General features: G+C 38.1%; 2 protein-coding genes across 23 annotated transcripts in view; both read right to left on the reverse strand.

Annotated features, from left to right (window-relative positions):
- The window catches only part of ttc38 (tetratricopeptide repeat domain 38), a 114,043-nt gene extending 106,308 nt beyond the window's left edge, over positions 1-7,735 (reverse strand). For 5 of the 7 annotated variants that reach the window (XR_008963991.1, XR_008963992.1, XR_008963990.1 and 2 more), the window contains exons 1-13: positions 7,387-7,735; positions 6,719-6,796; positions 6,559-6,640; positions 5,251-5,422; positions 4,781-4,954; positions 4,615-4,690; positions 4,251-4,370; positions 3,878-3,937; positions 3,421-3,459; positions 3,210-3,324; positions 2,523-2,688; positions 548-707; positions 268-341 (exon numbers count right to left, since the gene is read on the reverse strand). Coding sequence is in view for 2 of the 7 variants with exons in the window: in XM_057347711.1 (XP_057203694.1) it covers positions 268-341; positions 548-707; positions 2,523-2,688; positions 3,210-3,324; positions 3,421-3,459; positions 3,878-3,937; positions 4,251-4,370; positions 4,615-4,690; positions 4,781-4,954; positions 5,251-5,422; positions 6,559-6,640; positions 6,719-6,796; positions 7,387-7,416 (1,346 nt within the window). In the remaining 5 variants the exon portion in view is untranslated. The remainder of the gene's footprint in view (positions 1-267; positions 342-547; positions 708-2,522; positions 2,689-3,209; positions 3,325-3,420; positions 3,460-3,877; positions 3,938-4,250; positions 4,371-4,614; positions 4,691-4,780; positions 4,955-5,250; positions 5,423-6,558; positions 6,641-6,718; positions 6,797-7,386) is intronic. The other 2 variants (XM_057347711.1, XM_057347712.1) reach the window with 2 other exon arrangements.
- A 162-nt stretch (positions 7,736-7,897) lies between these two features.
- mical3a (microtubule associated monooxygenase, calponin and LIM domain containing 3a) overlaps positions 7,898-17,412 on the reverse strand; it is a 60,626-nt gene continuing 51,111 nt past the window's right edge. For 12 of the 16 annotated variants that reach the window (XM_057347695.1, XM_057347694.1, XM_057347698.1 and 9 more), the window contains 4 exons: positions 17,147-17,197; positions 11,342-11,441; positions 9,920-9,993; positions 7,898-9,739 (listed from right to left, as the gene is read on the reverse strand). In XM_057347695.1, coding sequence (XP_057203678.1) covers positions 9,555-9,739; positions 9,920-9,993; positions 11,342-11,441; positions 17,147-17,197 — 410 coding nt within the window. In that variant the 3' untranslated portion in view covers positions 7,898-9,554. Of the gene's footprint in view, positions 9,740-9,919; positions 9,994-11,341; positions 11,442-14,044; positions 14,111-17,146; positions 17,198-17,412 lie in introns of all 16 variants that reach the window. The other 4 variants (XM_057347710.1, XM_057347697.1, XM_057347699.1 and 1 more) reach the window with 2 other exon arrangements.

Below are 17,412 nucleotides of genomic sequence, written 5' to 3' on the forward strand. Positions count from 1 at the left end.
GAAATGAGGCCTTTTAAAAAATTCAGTGAGAGACATGTTCCAGAATAATGACAGAAAACGCGGTGGTATTTGGCTATTGCTTAAAGAGGAAGCGTGTTATTTCTGCTAGCGTCAGTCGATGGAATTGATCAACATAATGACTAAAAAAGTTATTATATAAAATTTTCAAAATTGTTTTAGAGCAGTTATTTAGCCAAGAATTCTCCCTAAAATTGCTGCATAAAATAAAAAAAGACTGTAAAACAAAGAGGGCTACTCAGCTCATACCTCGCAAACCTTTGGTGGTGTTTGTCTCCAGACTTCATGGCAGCATGAATGAGGAGTTGATTAAAAATATCCCTCTGCAAAAGAATGAAAAGGGGTCTGTTATTTCTTCCCGATCAGAAACCGATGCAGTGCTTCACTTGGTAGAGTTGTGTTAGCAGTGCAAAGGTTGTGGGTTTGATACACAAGGAACACAGATACTGTAAAAGGCACTGTACGCTTAGGATAAAAGTGTCTGCCAGACCCTTGAATGCAAATGTAATGAGGTTCTCTGGAGACTGACCTGTGCGCCACTGCCCCCTATCTCCACAAAGCGGTATCTGATGGGTTTGAGCAACTCGACAACCTGGCTGTAGTTCCCTTGGTCAAACTCCAGCAGAGCCTGACACATGGGCAGACCCACACGCTCGGCTATATGGAGCTGATGGTTATCTGCTGGCTCTCTGAAAGAAACATCCAATTTATATCCATTTAACTAATTTCACAAATTTAGTTTCAAAACTAAAGGTTCAAAACCACTGTATTTTCCACATACCGTGCATGTTTGTATCTCCTCTTTGCCCCACCTCTCTGAAACACGCAGATTTTTTAAAAGCTCATCGCTCTGAAATGCGAGGTGTACTATGATTGGCCAGTTAACCAGTGTGTAGTGATTGGTCAAATACTGCAAGCATGTGACGGAAATGTAACGCCTCTTACCATATTTGGAACATCAGGTTCCAAAGCAATTGTACTGACAGGTACGCCCACCTTACTTGCGGTCTTAGTCAACTCATACCACGAACTGGCGTAGATTTGTGGGGGTGTGGTTACACGAGGCGTTTCAGGCAGGTCTGGGTGAGCATTCGCTTTTAGATAGAATGAATCTTTTGTTCTGACACTTTAATTTTCGCAATTTTACGTGTCTAATACATGCATGGGCAACTTATAACACACCAAAGACACGACACAGAAAAACACGTATTCACGCCATAAGACCCCTTTAAATTTTTTGCAGGAACGTATTATTATCTGTATTCCATGTAATTAATAATTTTCTTTTTGTGTGATTTCCTTTTTTTCATGTAATGCTGCTTTGAAACAATGCAACATTATAAAAAAGGACTATATGGACAGTTTCATCGGACGCACACACTGGCCCGAAGTTAACTTCTGGTCTGTGTCTGATCATATTATAACAATTTACTTTAGATTTAATTTATATAAGTTTTAATTCATATAAATATTTTATTGTACTGTATATATACTGTATATATATATATATTTTTTTTTAAACATATTTTAAATGAAAAAACATAAAGAGTAACAAAGGAGTTTCCATAGAAATGCATTTTACATATATATATATACTGTATATATATATAAACCATCCCTAACACCACCCATATACCCACCCGCCCACAGCATCCAAAACAATTCCAAATACACAAGTATAAAAGATTTTTTATACAAAGGCTAGGACTGATAAATTCTTATTACAAAAGCACAACATGTATCAATCAGTGGTGTGAGAGGGATCTAACTTTGCCTATGTCAAGGTTTGATTAGTTTCAAAGAAATCTATAAAAATATATTTTATTGTATATTAATTGTATTAAATTAAATTAAAACTACACAACAGTTATTGATTCGTTGCGGAGGAAGTTAAGTTTGGGCCACATAACATTTATCTTGTTGCCGCTGAAACTGTCTATAAATAAACTTGAATTGAAAACTCTTTAAAATCTTTAAAAAGCAAGACAACCGGAAATCAAAGCAGACAACAGCTTAATGGTTTGTTGGAAGGAAATTGTTTTTAGCTGACAGCAAGTTCAGCTCAAGGTTTGTGTGTGAAATTGTTGCTAAAAGCATAGAGTAACCCAGAGGGTAATGTAAAATACTCTTGTCTCTGAGAAAATACTGCAAGGTTGAAAAAGCGCCACCCCGGAGGATTTTTCTCCACAATGTTATCACATAAAACATGGCACATGGACAAGAAATGCATCTTTGTGCTTGGTTCTGCTTTAGATGCACTTCATTCCCTCTGTACAACCTTTTATCACACAAGTGTTTAGGCTGCAGTTGTAAATTAGAATAAATATGCATGCAGCGGCGAAGTCTGAAGACGGCTAGTTTTCCCCCCGAGCACGGAAATTTCTAAGAAATCTCATCCAGAGGCGCGTTCCGCACTGCATTGACACGGCCTCCACAACCTCCCGCCCTTGTGCAGACCCCGTGCTGTAATCTCTCGGGTGTGTTACATAATGCGTATGACTTACTTAGCTAGTTCCTGCAGACTCTCCACCAGGCGCTGAGTGATGCTCGTGTCCTTGCTGCCCAGGGAAACCATGAGGAAGTGCAGATCATTGAAAAGCAACGTGTGGTCTTCTGTATGAGGCTCGGTGACCTGGAGCAACTCTCGGTAGCGGTCTTTCGTGCTCACACCTGCGGTGGAAACACAGGAACACGGGTTATATGGGTAATGGACTTAGAATATACCATCATTGTGCAGTTGGGCAAATGTGTCAGATCTATCTCCACCTTGTCTGGGCTGATGAGGCAGTGAATAGAATCATGTTTTTTAACATTAAACTGGATGGGTTCGCTTTAATAACAAACCCGGAAAGGTTGAGATTTTTCACTCATTCTCTTCTCTGTGTAAGGCAGACATCTCTCCATTGACATCCTATACCTGCCAAAATCAAATTCAAGACTCTTGTTTCTGGTTAGCAAATGATGTACAGGCCAGCATGTCTTCTGTAATCTATCTTTGTCCACTGTAAACACAAGACACTTCTTTTCAAAGTTTTCGAGGCATTGTGATATGCAATTATAGTCATAACAGCAGATTTACTTGTTATATTTCAGTACGGAGCAAAGACCTCACTTTTCACCGTGCGCCTTGATTAAACTGTCAAATGCAAATGTGTTTAGGATGCACTGCTTGTTTTAATAGATGACTCAACAGGAATCTTTGTTGAGACTGAATGATATCCCACCCTCCAGCTCTAGTCTGTAGAGCAGAGAACAAGCATCCACGGTGTCCAGCGAGGCTCCAGATTTCACACAGCGCTGAGAAACCTGGAAAAGAGGTCGCAAATATCAGATCTTTATCTGATTATTATCATTCATTCAAATTCTGTCAACACATTGGATCCTGTAGGGTTGGACACTAACCTGCTCATCAAAAATCTTTAAAGCTGCTTCATACTCCCCCTGTGGAGATAATATAAAATATACAAAATATAAAGATTTACAAACAGTATAAACAAATTATTTAATTTATTAAATGTGCTTTTTTTTTAACCATGTGGCTGTTGATTATGGCGTGAAGTATACACACTGACGGGACTAACAATAAATAAAATTCCTTTAATCTAAAAATGACTGTTTAATAAAAGCATCATGTTTTATAGATGGTTTCATTGGACACACGTGACCGGCCCGAAGTTAACTTCCTGTCTTTGTTTGGTTATAATATAACAATTTATTTTATGTTTACATTATATTAACATTGTATTGCATATTAATTGTGTTCATTTGAATTAAATTAAAACTACTCCACAGTTATTGATTCTTTGCGGAGGTCCACCAGAAGTTAAGTTTGGGCCACGTGTGTTATTTGAATTTTTACCTTCTCAATGTGATAAAGGGCCCAGTGCCAGTAATTATGACACGCCAACATGTCACACACCTTCAGAAAGAAATACAGTACAGTGAGTTTTCATATGAACATTTCACAAAAGAATAAATGTACTTTTTCGGTTCCATTGAAGCACACAAGACGCTCTCTAGATTCCCAAGTCATGTTGGGATAATCTAATCCGTTTTTGGACAAACACGTAGAGTCCATGCCAGCACATGCTAAATACGAAGACATTTTTCAAATCAACTTCTTCACTTTACATGCTAATTTCGTATTAGAAAAAAATAAATACGGCTGAGACTTGAGAACCACACTGTACAGTATGTTGTATACTGTATACTGAAATGGTTTTGAGGCTGACCGTCCAGTCTTTCTCGGTAGAAGCCATGAACCTTAGCCCATTGTCCACCTCTGCCTTCATCTCATGGACGTGAGCCACAGAATGAACACTCCAGCCATCCTGAGGGGTCAAAGCCAGACCCTACACACATACACCATTAGAAGACATGGTGAATAAAATCAAATAAGATTAATGATGCAAACACATTTCATCTATTATAAGTTCAATTAAACGAGAGTCTTTAAATTATGTAAAACAACCTAGCAAAAATAAGCATTGCACAGTCTCTTATTCTATCACCCCTGTATCTCACCAGCAATGATTAAATGCAGAATATACAAAAGCTGAACTGCTGCTTCGTCATAAGACTAAAATCAAACAATACCTCTTTTGCCACTTTTAAAGCTTCGTCATAAAATTGGGTCTCAAGCAGCCCGAAGGAATACAACCCTTTAAGATAACTGCAGAGACAGAAAAGCTCCATTCATAACCATCACATGGTAAAAAGCGCTTGTATCAAACAGATTGGCGTCAGAGCGTTCTGCACCTGCCTGTAAAACGGCATATGTGGCTTCCAGTGGGGTAACACTCTGGCCACCGAGTCCCTCATTTGAATCTGTTCACCCAGGTAGAAGAATCCATCATGGGCAAATTTAAGTGCCAACATGTCTGTGGGGTGATCCACTAGAATATCCTCCCAAACCTCACAGGCCTTATGCAAGGCTCTGAAACACAATGTATAGTATAACTTCCATTTTAGCATAAGCACTTACAGTCCATTGAACCCATGACCTTGCTTGTGAGATCTTGGTATGAAGGCTGCATTGTTCAGGAACTTTAATAGAACCCAAATGGTCAGATAGTCAGAAACGTTACTGCTCAAGGTTAAAGTAAAATAAGTAAAACATGTCAATATTATTCTAAAAAATATGCTACATTTGTTCACAAAGCTACACGGGTGTGAAACATCGGCTGCTCTTAAGTCTGTTTGGGGAATCAGGTCTGACCAGTGCAAACTCACCCTCTAGAGAAGAGCTCAACGGCTTTCACGTGGTTCCTCTCTCTGGGTGTGAGCTCCTGAGATTTTGCCAGCTCCACGGTCATCTTCACGGCGTTGGCCAGTCTCTCATCCCGCAGGACTGAACTTCCTGTGCCCACCAATTCCAGTCCAGTAGAGATCACATGACCCATCACTGCGCCACAGTAAAGAGATTAATGAGAACCAAGAACTGCAATGGAAGCAATCTAATTGTGCCGGGTTCATTGATGATAAAGTACAAGCCAGCAATGCTTTCTCTGCAAATTCTATGAAAGTTTTAATTGTTATGCAGAACAGTGAGTCACCACGCAAAAATGGCTCACAGGCGTGCACAAAAGAATAAAAAATGCTAATAATAAAATGCAAATAACTCAAATTATGCATAGGATATTTAGTGGACTAAATATCAGACAGAAAATGTATATTAGTAAAAGCAAACTTAAATGATTAATAATATCACTTTCTATATCTCTGCATGGACATACTGCACGACAGAACCTCATCATCAAAACAACATGAACAAAACTATCCAAATGTAAATATATCAGATATCCTGCATCAGATATAAACCTTGTTTAGGGCCAACCACAATGAGTTTTGTGCTTTGAATTATTACATTGTTCATTTATTGTTTATGCATTTCAAAAGTATCAGATTTATGGTCCAGCCTACGTCATAGTCAGTGTTGGGTAAGTTACTCTGAAAAAGTAATTAATTACTAGTTACTAATTACATATTCAATAGTGTAATTAGATTACTGTACAAATTACTCTCTCCAAAAAGTATTTAGTTACTTATTACTAATTACTTTCTATGTCCTATATCAACCTTGATTAGTTAAGTGATTCAAGGATAGACATGAAACGGCTTATTTAATTCATTCAAAACAAATAATATTAAACTGCATAAAGTAGTTTTAACTGACTAAAGTATAACAAATGTGAGAATTATACATTAAAGCAGGGATTTTAAAGTTAGACTTTGAATTTTGATGTCAATTCCACCATTGCACACACATGTATTACACAGAGTATTTAGTTTAATTACATAAAAAGTAACTGTAATTAAATTACAGGAAAAATAAGAGTAATCCCTTACTTTACTTTTCCAAGGCAAAAGTAATTAAATTACAGTAACTAATTACTTACCCAACACTGGTCATAGTAATAATGTTCCATGTTGTTAAGCCAATGCACCTTTTATAAATGAATCAATGCCACAATTATTTACACCCACATAATGACGCACTGGTTTAATAGTGATTTAACTTTGTGCAGTTTGATCACATACCAAAGTCAGGATCTGCAGCTTTGACAGCTGCAATACAACCTTCAATTCCTCCGACTGTTTCATCATTGCGCCAGGTCACATACTGATCAACAGGCAGATAAAACAGTTAGTTATTCAGAATACTGCAGCTTTGATTTAGTCAACTATTAGTGTCAGTTACCTGAGAAAGTATAGCATCATATAGTTTACAGGCTTCATTACTGCCGGTGGACAGCGACAGACCCTCCGATCTCCACGCCTGAAAACAATATGCAGGACAAAGATCATAAGAAATGTGTTGGACAGGAAAGCTTGCTCTGGCAATACTTTGTAATCCCAACGTGCATATTACTGGATTATCTAATACTACAAAGCATACAAAATAACACTGTATTACACAGTTACACGTGGCCTTTTAATAAAATATGAAAGAATGCAAAGTTTTGTTAACCAGGTGATAAATGTGAAACTTTGATCAACTGTTATAGAAAATGCTGTTTTCACCGTATCTGTATGACAGTTTTGCTATTTATTCCCATCTTCTTGTTTTTATATTGATTTATTACAGAACGGGCTGTTACATAATGTGCTTGTGCCGTTGCATATTGTTCACAAAACGTTTTTTGTTATAAACGAAGTTGTATATCATTGTTTAGTGTCATGTAGCCTTAATGACTAGAAACTCAATACGGTGATCAAGGTTCAGCCGAACTAACTTTAGAGGTGAAACTTCGGAGATCATTTACGATTTTTTTATATGTCCCAAGAAACGTGTAAAAAGGTTGCTTATAACTTTTAAGTGTTTTAATTATATGGCTGAAAGCGAATACATCAATATTAGCAACATACCTTGCAGTCACGGAAGGTAGCGGCATTCATTCTCGGTGGAAGTTATTTCCTCAGGCTGACGGTAGGCGTTTTGTTAACTTCATGAGGCGCAAATCGCCCGGCGTATGACATCATAATACCGCGAGACCCTGGATGTGTAATTCGTTCTCGCGATACTTTGATGTCGTCCGGTGATCAGTCTGCGCAGTGCTGCGTGCAGTCGAGCACACTAGTGAATGCGCAGACTCGGGTTAAACCGTGACGTTAAGAAAACCAGGAGTGGATTATTGCGCTGCACAATTTGTGAAGACAAAATAATCATTTACAAACTTGTCTATGTGAAGAGATCGTACTACAGTGTCCCATATGCAGTGTTCGTAACGACATTATAATTTTCCAAAATAAATCGTGTAAAATGATAATAGTACCAAAACGAAAATGTACCACAAGCAACAAGACGTATAAAAATGAAGGCTCAGTTAACACTATTCATTTCAGTCCTATTAGATATTCTAGAAACCGTTCATGAAGCAATAATAAAAATGAATGTAACAATGGCATTGTTTTATTGCCTCCGCACATCCAACACCCTATATGCAAATTAGCAACAAGAAGCATTTTCAAGAGCTGACAACAAATTTCTTAAAAATTAGGATTCATTTACTTTACATATAATACATTTTCACACATGTTAATAAATACCATAAAATCTGTCAAACATTTTACAGTCTAAACAACTAGCGTTGACCATGTGTATGTTTCACAGTTATCTGTACTTACAAGGAGAAATAAACCAATAAAAGAACATAACTGTGCCCATCTATATATACACACATCTAATAGTGACTAAAATGAAATGTACAAAAAAGGCAAACATATGTTCATATGCAATATTGAAGTTTCCAGTTCCATGACTCCAACTCAAAACCACATTACAAGAGCCCCGCTGTTAAAATGTCAGTTGCACGTGCGCCTTCATGTGATATAAAATCATCGTACAAACAAACACGATTATAAATTAACAACAAACTCTGCAAACATAAGTAAACTCTGCGAATGTGAAGAGCAGTTGCGTGAAAAAGGCATGTTGCTCTAAAGCTGGAGGAAATGGAAGGACGCAAAGCCAAACCATTCAAAGGTGAAAATGGGCACCATGTAAGTACTACTGTACATGAACTATCCACATAAGCTGTGGGTGCCTTAAATGCTCTTGATACCCTGACCAACCAACACAATGCATAATGCATTTGATTGTATATCAATGTGTAGTGTGAATATATTTTCCCATTAACAATTTACAGTGATGTAAATATATAATGCGTTACGTTACTTATAATAAAAGCATCAGATATTCATGAATTAAATGATTGTAAACTGTTTTTAGGATATACTGAATGCATCACTAAAGATTGAGCCTGAGCTTTTGCCAGCACTCCTAACAATGTGTGTAACATGTTTTGCTCCCAGCTTACATCGGCATCTCTAATATTAGCTGGGAAATAACATTCTACATTTGTCAATGCTACAAACACAAGATGTGTGTTGGTTTCTGCTGAAGTCTGAAAATGACAAAGTCCATCACCTGCTTATTCTGTGATCCACAACTAATAAACACTTCATCTGTCAGCTGCGTGAAAGTCGCTGATGCTCAGCGTGTTGTGCTGAATTGAAGGGGAGTGTGATTGGAGGGGAGAACAGCTCCTCCATTAGCCGTCTCTCAGTAAGTAGGTAGAAAAGCATTATAAGAAAAGTCGAATGACCTCTCTCTTCACTCGAAGCGTAACAGTTGATTGACCAGACGTTTGCTGAACATCAAGATTAGCTTTTGTTTTCATTTTACGTCATTAGTCTCGGACATCCTCAACATCAGCAGGATTGATATGTCCCTTTCAACCAAAAGCATTGGATCAAAACAAATAAACAAAATCTCCAACGGATGTATTCTCCCATTCCGAGGGAGAGAACGTTTTGAAGAAATGCTTTGGCTGCCAAGAGACGAAACGCTGGTCAGCCCCGAGTCGTGCCAGGAGAACATCGTAAACACTGTCGAACGTGCTCATGAGTGGATTTGTAAACGTTGCTGACATGGCCCAATAAAACGAGGGGAGAGGTGAGACAGATTCGTTCGGCCAACATTACACTTGCTGAAATTGGGAACGGTTGGCAATAAAAGAAATCGCTCTGTTATGTTAAGCCCAGTTGAGGTTGAATCCCTTGGAGAGCATCACTGACTCGAGATCTTTATCCTCTTCCTTCTCTCGGAGTCTCTGCTCCTCCAGTAGGGCCACCAGAGAATCTCTTTGCTCCACTACTTCCAGCATTTCATTCAAAATCCGCTTTTCTTCTGCCAGCTCCTCCTCGGTCTTCAGATGGTCTGCAGAGAACGAAAGAGACACTGCGTGTCAGAAACAGGTACATCAAGACTGACACAGAAGATCAGTACCTCATGGTTCACGACTTTTTGGAATACTTGACTCTGGTCAACTATTAAACTATATATACACGTGACCAGGATCTATACTGGAGCTATATTGAAGAAAACAAGAGTAAATACCCTCTACGGCCATGCGCTCTCGCAGTTCCTGTTGCAGTCGGCTCTGTCTGTCCTCCAACTCCAGCTCACGAGCACTATAGAAAGTCGAATTGAAGGGAAGGAGTGAACAAATGATGGTTATACTGTAGAGTTTGTATGAGGTACTTTGAACATCAAAGAAAGTTTCAAGACAGAAAAGAACATTTCTTTGATGCCCCACGTAGACATTTTGAATGTTTAGTTTTTATTATTATGTTTCTTACATTGTATGTATGTGTGTATAGCTTGTGTATGTGTGTGTATAGCTTTGCACTGTCTTGGCATTCATTGTGGACAGCAAAGTAAGAATTTCATTGCTCAGGGAAACTTATTTCCTCAGTGGGCATATGACAATAAACATTGAATTGTATCTTGACAATTCGGGGGGACGATCCGAAACAAAGTATTACATCACCTAGTTTTTGCTTGAGGCTTCCGCACAATCTCTAATCCATCTCATTTCTGCAAAAATGAAAATTCTGTCATCATTTATTTACTCTCAGATTGTTCCAAAACTGTATAAGTTCTTGGAAGAATTGAACAACGTGGAAAACTACAACAGTTCTGGGTCACCATTGACGAGCATAGCAGTTTTTTTCCCTACTATGGAAGTCAATAGTCCTCAGAACTGTTTGGTTACAAACTTCTTTCTTTGTGTTCAGCAGGACAACGTAGTTTACACAGGTTTGGAGGGTAAGTAAATGATGACAGAATTTTCATTTTTGGCTGAACTATCCCTTTAAATGCTTGTCGATGTATACACATATTGTTGGCTCATTTGACAAATGGCTTATGCTTGTTATTTTTAGGTCACTTTGGATAAAAGTGTCAGCTAAATGAAAATGTGAAAGTAAATGTAAATAATGGTAAGCAAGTTGCACCAGTTTGTTTGGAGAAGAATTTATTCAATGTGGTAATGTAGGCATAACTCTCTCGGACTGTAATGAATCTTGTTTACCAGTCCTAGAATTGGAAGAAAAATACCTGTTGATAAATATAAACAACAGATACAATTCTATTAGGCTTAATTGATGAAATACTATCGAGTTTCCTTAATGAAACAGCCTCTTGGTATTTCAGGTATCGGTCAAACCTTTGTAATTTGAAATGTAAGGTTCATTCAGTTCAGACCTTTACAAACGTACATGGGATTGATTGTGTCTAAGGCGCAGTCACAGTGTAATTGTATCTTGTATGTAAAGCGATGTAAATGGAAGAGAAGAGAATCGAATAAATGTATCTGCCATAATCTTTCAGCGTAATGTGCTCGCCTACAGGGATTGTGCCTGTAGCATCCCATCAGGTGTTTGCATTTAGAAAACAAATACTCCTTGTTATCCCTTTTGTACACCGCAGCAGAATGCATCAAATTTAACTGACGATGAGCAAGTCACAATAACTCACAATATCATCAGTTCCGATTCGTATCGCACCAAGGCGTTCTTCTCCTGGACGAGCTTAAACCATTCCTGCATCAGTTTTGGATCGTCCTTTTTTCCCATTCCTGAAAGAAGCACATTGAAGAAGAAATGAGGAACCTGACAGTCAAACGTACACTGACACACAGACCCCACACAGACACCCACACAGCAAATGTGATGACAGCCAAGCCAGGATGTCTTTATTGGGGAAGGTGGAAGGCCAGGGCAAAGCCGTCGAGCTGCCGGCTTCACAGAGGATGGCGTGGAGGCACGGCTTCTGATCGGACAGCATATGAACAATGCTGATCAGTCTGGACTTCTGAGGCATTTGGTCTTTTTTAAGGCAGTGGATATTGCTTTAAAATTCAAAGCCTGACTTTGCACAATTATATGTAGCAATTATGAAAGATTTTCACAAATTCTAAGGCAACGTCACAAAAGTGCATGCGTTTAAAAAAAACGATTTGACTTCGCGATTCTTTATAAATGTTATACAAGTTACTCGTTTTAACTCAATAACAATAACTCATAACAATAGTTTACCTTAAATGACTCTTTCAGGTTTGATCCAATTTAAGATCTATTAACACCATTTGTGCAGTATTGTCAAAAACCATAGAAAATAATTTACACCAGATTTTTAAAAAGATGCATTATAATATACATTAGTTATCAGCGTAATTCTTAAATGTATAAGACGTGACAGGAAAGGAGTGAAAATGACTTCCTATGGTTTTCAACATCCAAAGAATGTGGTCAACAGAGCATAACCCAGAACTTTCCTTAAAAAATCATCTCTGAATACTGAATACTGCATTATATCCTCTTTAATGTAGTTCATGAGCTAAGAGCGACCTTGCATCATGCACGGATGAAGTCCATAGTCAATGCAGGTCAATACAATTCCTGGCTATCTGCTGTACATGCTAGTACAATCCCGCATATCAATGAAAACCTCCCATCCTTACAGAGACATAAATAAACATACAGGTGAAGCCAAGCGTTGCCAATGAGCCACCCTACGGCAAACCCAGATGCAGCATGACATACTTAGCTGACGGCGAGGCGGCTCTTGCAACACAAAAGGGAATAAGACAGTACACACACATATCGAATGGCCGTGCTCGTGGTTGCTGGCCTTGACTGTTTTAAACACACAGAGGCAAAGCAGAAGTCCTCAGACACAAGAACAGTGAGAGAGACAGAGATAAACAGAAGACAGGTTTTGGGAGGCTAAACTTATCCGGCGGAACGCACTGTGCGTGTCCTCCCCCACACTCAGCCCCATGCTTTTCCCAAGAAGAACACAGAGAAAGAAGAACCACAGTTAGAACAGTCGTGGAACAGCCACGTTAACGCTGCGCCACCAGGGGCGCTGTTATTCACAGGCAGTTACGCACACCAGAGTACAAAATGACAGAAACAATACAGGGCTGGTCACACACGTTAGCGTATGTTTTCATTTTCAACTATTGCATTTAAAGTCAACATGAAACAATCGTCCATCTCCCATTTTACTTCCAAACTATATTTATGAGTGAAATATTCAACAAGAATAAAAGATAAGGCGGTAGCTACTGGGGGCAATAATAGCAACAACAAAAAAAAACATTTACGCGATAATAATAATAAAAAAACTCAATGTTATTTGCTATTTTTGCTTTTAATTACATTTTTTTTCAATGTATTTATTTTTAAGCATTAAATTACTGTTAACTAATAGCCACATATACCAAAAACAAATGTTAAAAAAAATCAAACATTATTTTCTAATCCCACACATCCACGGTCATGAAAGCCAAATAAGAAACATATAAAGATTACAGAGACACTGTACTTATTTTTTTAAACATGCATTAAAACAACAAAACCACAAACGAGTAATAAAGAAAGTAAAAAGGGTGAAGTCTTTTTCATGTTGACTTTAAATTAAAGTCTGAAGGGACAACAAAGACAAATACATGAGCTATTCATTCTGGATCCTCACTTTCCTTTACATTCATCAGTCTTACGAACACAAAATGCAAAGTCAAGATAGTCTGAGTGTTATGATACTGTACAAGAGCTATAGGACTGAGACGTTTCATTCAAAAACTGGAAATTATGTCCATGCTGTTATTTAATGTCATACTTTTAGACAGCAGAGTAGTTTCCCCCAATTTATAGCTGTGTACCTAAATGTACCGTAAGTATGTTAAAGACCCCATGACATTGTTTAACAAGTACTTTAGTTGACATATTTCCTGTTGGGGTTTTAAATCAAAAACTTAGATTTTGTTTTCATGGGTGCTTTCAATTCCTTTAATGCATTTTTAATGCCTTTAAAGATTCAAACGACTACAGACAAACATCAGGACGGTTCTGATGTACTAATTGAAAATGCATGTTTATTCTCATTACACTTTAGGTTGAACCTCTTACGGAGGGAACAAAAAATAGGATTATACTAAATCTTCGCAGCTACTGCTGAAAATCAGTATTCATACAGTGTATATCATCAGTAGTGTTATCTGCTGGGGGAAATCCACTAAGCCTGAACACACAGGGGCAGTGAGAGGAGGAGACTTTGTAGTTGAAGGGCAAAAGCAATACTCCACAGGTCCAGTGAGTTGTCAAAGGATGCTGCTGGCCATGTTGTTATGGAAACACAGCTGGCCGGCAAAAATCGTGACGGGGTTTACGTTACCTTCAGGGGCACAGCAGGGGCAGAGGTACAGGGCTCTTCGGCGAGGGGTCCCGACATAGGGCTCAACTTCCACAACACAGGAAAGGAATGAGAGAGAGAGAGAGAGAGATAAAGAGAAGAGAAGTGAAAGGATTTGAGGCAGAAAGAGAGATGTGGAAGAGAAAATCGTGAGGAGTGAAATTATAAAGATAAAGAACTCTGAGGAGGAAGTGAAAGCAGCGAGATGTGACAGTGAGGGGAAATGACACGGGACAGAGAGCAACACCAATGAATCAAAGGGCAAAATATCATCTGCTCTTTGAACTTTTCATCTGTGCGCTATTGCGGGTAAACAGGCGACGATTCGAGAGCAAACCTAACATCTGCCGCCTCGCACTACATCAAAGCACTAAGGTTACACAGCATATAGCTGTTCTTAGAATAGTTTTTATGACCTAAGGTTACATTTTAAATACAAAAGCTGGGTTGATGATTATTTTATCATCTTTGAGCATGTTCTCATTCTGTCAGTGAGTTTGTGAATGATGCATGGGAGCAAACTAAATAAACGTATTTTAAAAACTCATTTTCACACGTTTGTTCTCGGTATGGATCAAAACAGATCTGCAAAGCTACGATGATAGAATGGCTTTAAAATACAGAAACAATGATAGGTCACAACAAGGGACTATCGCTACCAACATCACCTCAAACGCACAAAGCCAAAGATCTTGTTGTATTGTGAGGATTGTGTGTATAACAATACATTTAGTTTTTCTACATATTTAAAGGGACAGTTCACCCCAAATGAAAATTCTGTCATCATTTACTTACCCTCAAGTTGTTCCAAACGTGTATAAAATTTGTTGTTCTGCTGAATTTGGAAGAATGTTAGCAAGTTTCAGTTCTGGGACATCATTGATCCAGAGTAGGAGAAAATAAAATTCCCCAGAACTGTTTGCTTCCTACAATAATGTCCCCAAACTGAAAATTGCGAACATTCTTCCAAATTTCTTTCTCTGTGTTCATCAGAACAAAGAAATTTATAGAGGTTTGAAACAACCTGAGGGTGAGTAAACGGTGACAGAATTTTCCTTTTTGGGTGAACTGTCTCTTTAACCCCATCTCTAACACATCACATGTCGTTGGACAATCTGCCATAATGACCTGGAGAACTCATTATCCTACACAGACTATAAAAAGCAACATGCTGGCATTCGTAAGTGCAGACATGCATGGACAAGTTCCATGCGAACAGGTCACAAACAAACAAATTGAGCGAGTAACACAAAAATCAGCAATTGCTTTTCAACAAGATTTCGAATAAGTTACAAGGGCACAACTGTATTGTTCTGGAAATGATGACCAGGAGTTTCCAGTGCAGAGATGGATTATAGACCTTACATGGTAATTACACTAATGTTTGAGTCAGGCTTTGTAAAATCCACCAACTGTTAAGCAGGTCTGTCACCATCTAGACTGATGAGCTTTACATAAAAAGCCCTCCAAGTTAGCAGCTCAAATGTCAGCCGCTTAATCTCTGCACAACTAATACAAACGAAGTGGAGCCGCAAGCAGCAATTACGTGGGTTGCATGTGCAGCTTCCTATTTGGACTTCAAAGGCTTTTTCCTCAAAATACCTGTCTCACATATTTATAAAATCATGATATGTAATACTTACCTGTTAGTTGCACAGGTTTATTCTACTCTGCACTACAGCCATTGTTATACCTCTTAAGAACGTTTTGATATGCTACACGTAAGAAGCATCTTGTTGCATTGAAAGAGAGTCGACCAATTTTTTAACAATGCCTCAATGTCCTTTACAAGCATCAGGTAATTGATTGACTCTTATAAATGGGCTATATAAACTCCACGCTATCTCCTGTCTGTGCGGTTGCCTTGAGCGTGGCATGCCGGTAATTAACTTATCCAAACATCACAACACAACACACTTATTCACACTAGTAAGGTATGAAAACATTGAGGATTAGGCACAAACGATGGAATCAATCACAATGTGAGGATGATGTACTGAACACTGGCCCCTTGTGGGACCCGGGAGTCGTACGCAACTGAGCCGGTATGGGAGAAGATGTAAATCTGAAGTACTGGCAAGATAAAGCAGGCAGCCATTAGCTCTAGAGGCTAGAGGGGAGGGGTTTCATTCCAATTTCAAGCCGTCCTGTTAAATTTTACTAATTGTTTGTGTCTATTGGATTTGGCTGTGCGCTGCTATATATTAACACACACTTGTGGTTTTGAAGAATTTAGTATGCAAATGAGCTCAATAATAAGGCCAATACAAACAAAGCAAGCTAAAGTTGCTCAAGCTATTAATCCTTCTAATAATCAAATCCATTAAAGGGACGGTTCACCCAAAAATACTTTTTATTTACTCATCCTCAAGTTGTTCCAAATCTGAATAAATGTCTTTGTTCTGATGAACACAGAGAAAGATATTTGAAACCAAACCGTTCTTGGCCACCATTTACTGAAAACTTACAATAGTGGTCAAAAGTGCCCCAGAACGGTTTGCTTTCCTGCATTCTTCAAAATATCTTCTTTTGTGTTCAACAGAACAAAGAAATTTATAAAGCAATTTTTCCTACTATGGAAGTCAATGGTGTCCAAGAACTGTTCGGTTACAAGAATTCTTCCAAATATCTTTCTCGGTGTTCATCAGAACAAAGACATTTATACACATTTGGAACAACTTGAGTAAATGATGGCAGCATTTTTGTGTGAACTGTTTCTTTAATTGCATTAACGCAAGATGAAGCTTTAATAATACATTTAATAATATACTTCACATATATTACATTATTATTTACACTTTTTATCATTTATATATAATTGCATTTTTTCATATTTATTTATATTTTATAAAAATTAATTATGTCAAAAACATAACCAACAGCTGATGAAAAGCACATAGAAATTAAATACAACTTCAAAATCATACTTTTTATGAATATAAACTGACTTATTATCGAAGCAACAGTAGATAAAAAACTACAGGGGCAAATGGGTATTTAGGAAGGGCTGAAGTAAGTACAGGGGGAAACGAGAGACAGCGTCAGATGTTAGTCCAGTTCAAGCAACAGATTTGAAATACATACCGCCCAGATGCAAATCCAGGATCTCACTGTAATTAGACTCTCCCCAATAGTCTACAATAAGGATATATTAGAAACATGTTACTGCACACACATGCACGGCCAGTACTTCAAATCATGCATGTGTTGCACATAAAAACACACACTCTCAAACGGTAAAGTTTGCAGAATGCACACTCATCACACTTTGTTATTTGGCATGTATACACACGTAGTTAAATAAATTGTGCATGTCCTGTAATGGTAAATGGGTGCATAGATTTGCTGCA

The sequence above is a fragment of the Triplophysa rosa genome, linkage group LG12 (genome assembly GCF_024868665.1).
Source record: "Triplophysa rosa linkage group LG12, Trosa_1v2, whole genome shotgun sequence".
Classification (NCBI taxonomy): Eukaryota; Metazoa; Chordata; class Actinopteri; order Cypriniformes; family Nemacheilidae; genus Triplophysa; species Triplophysa rosa.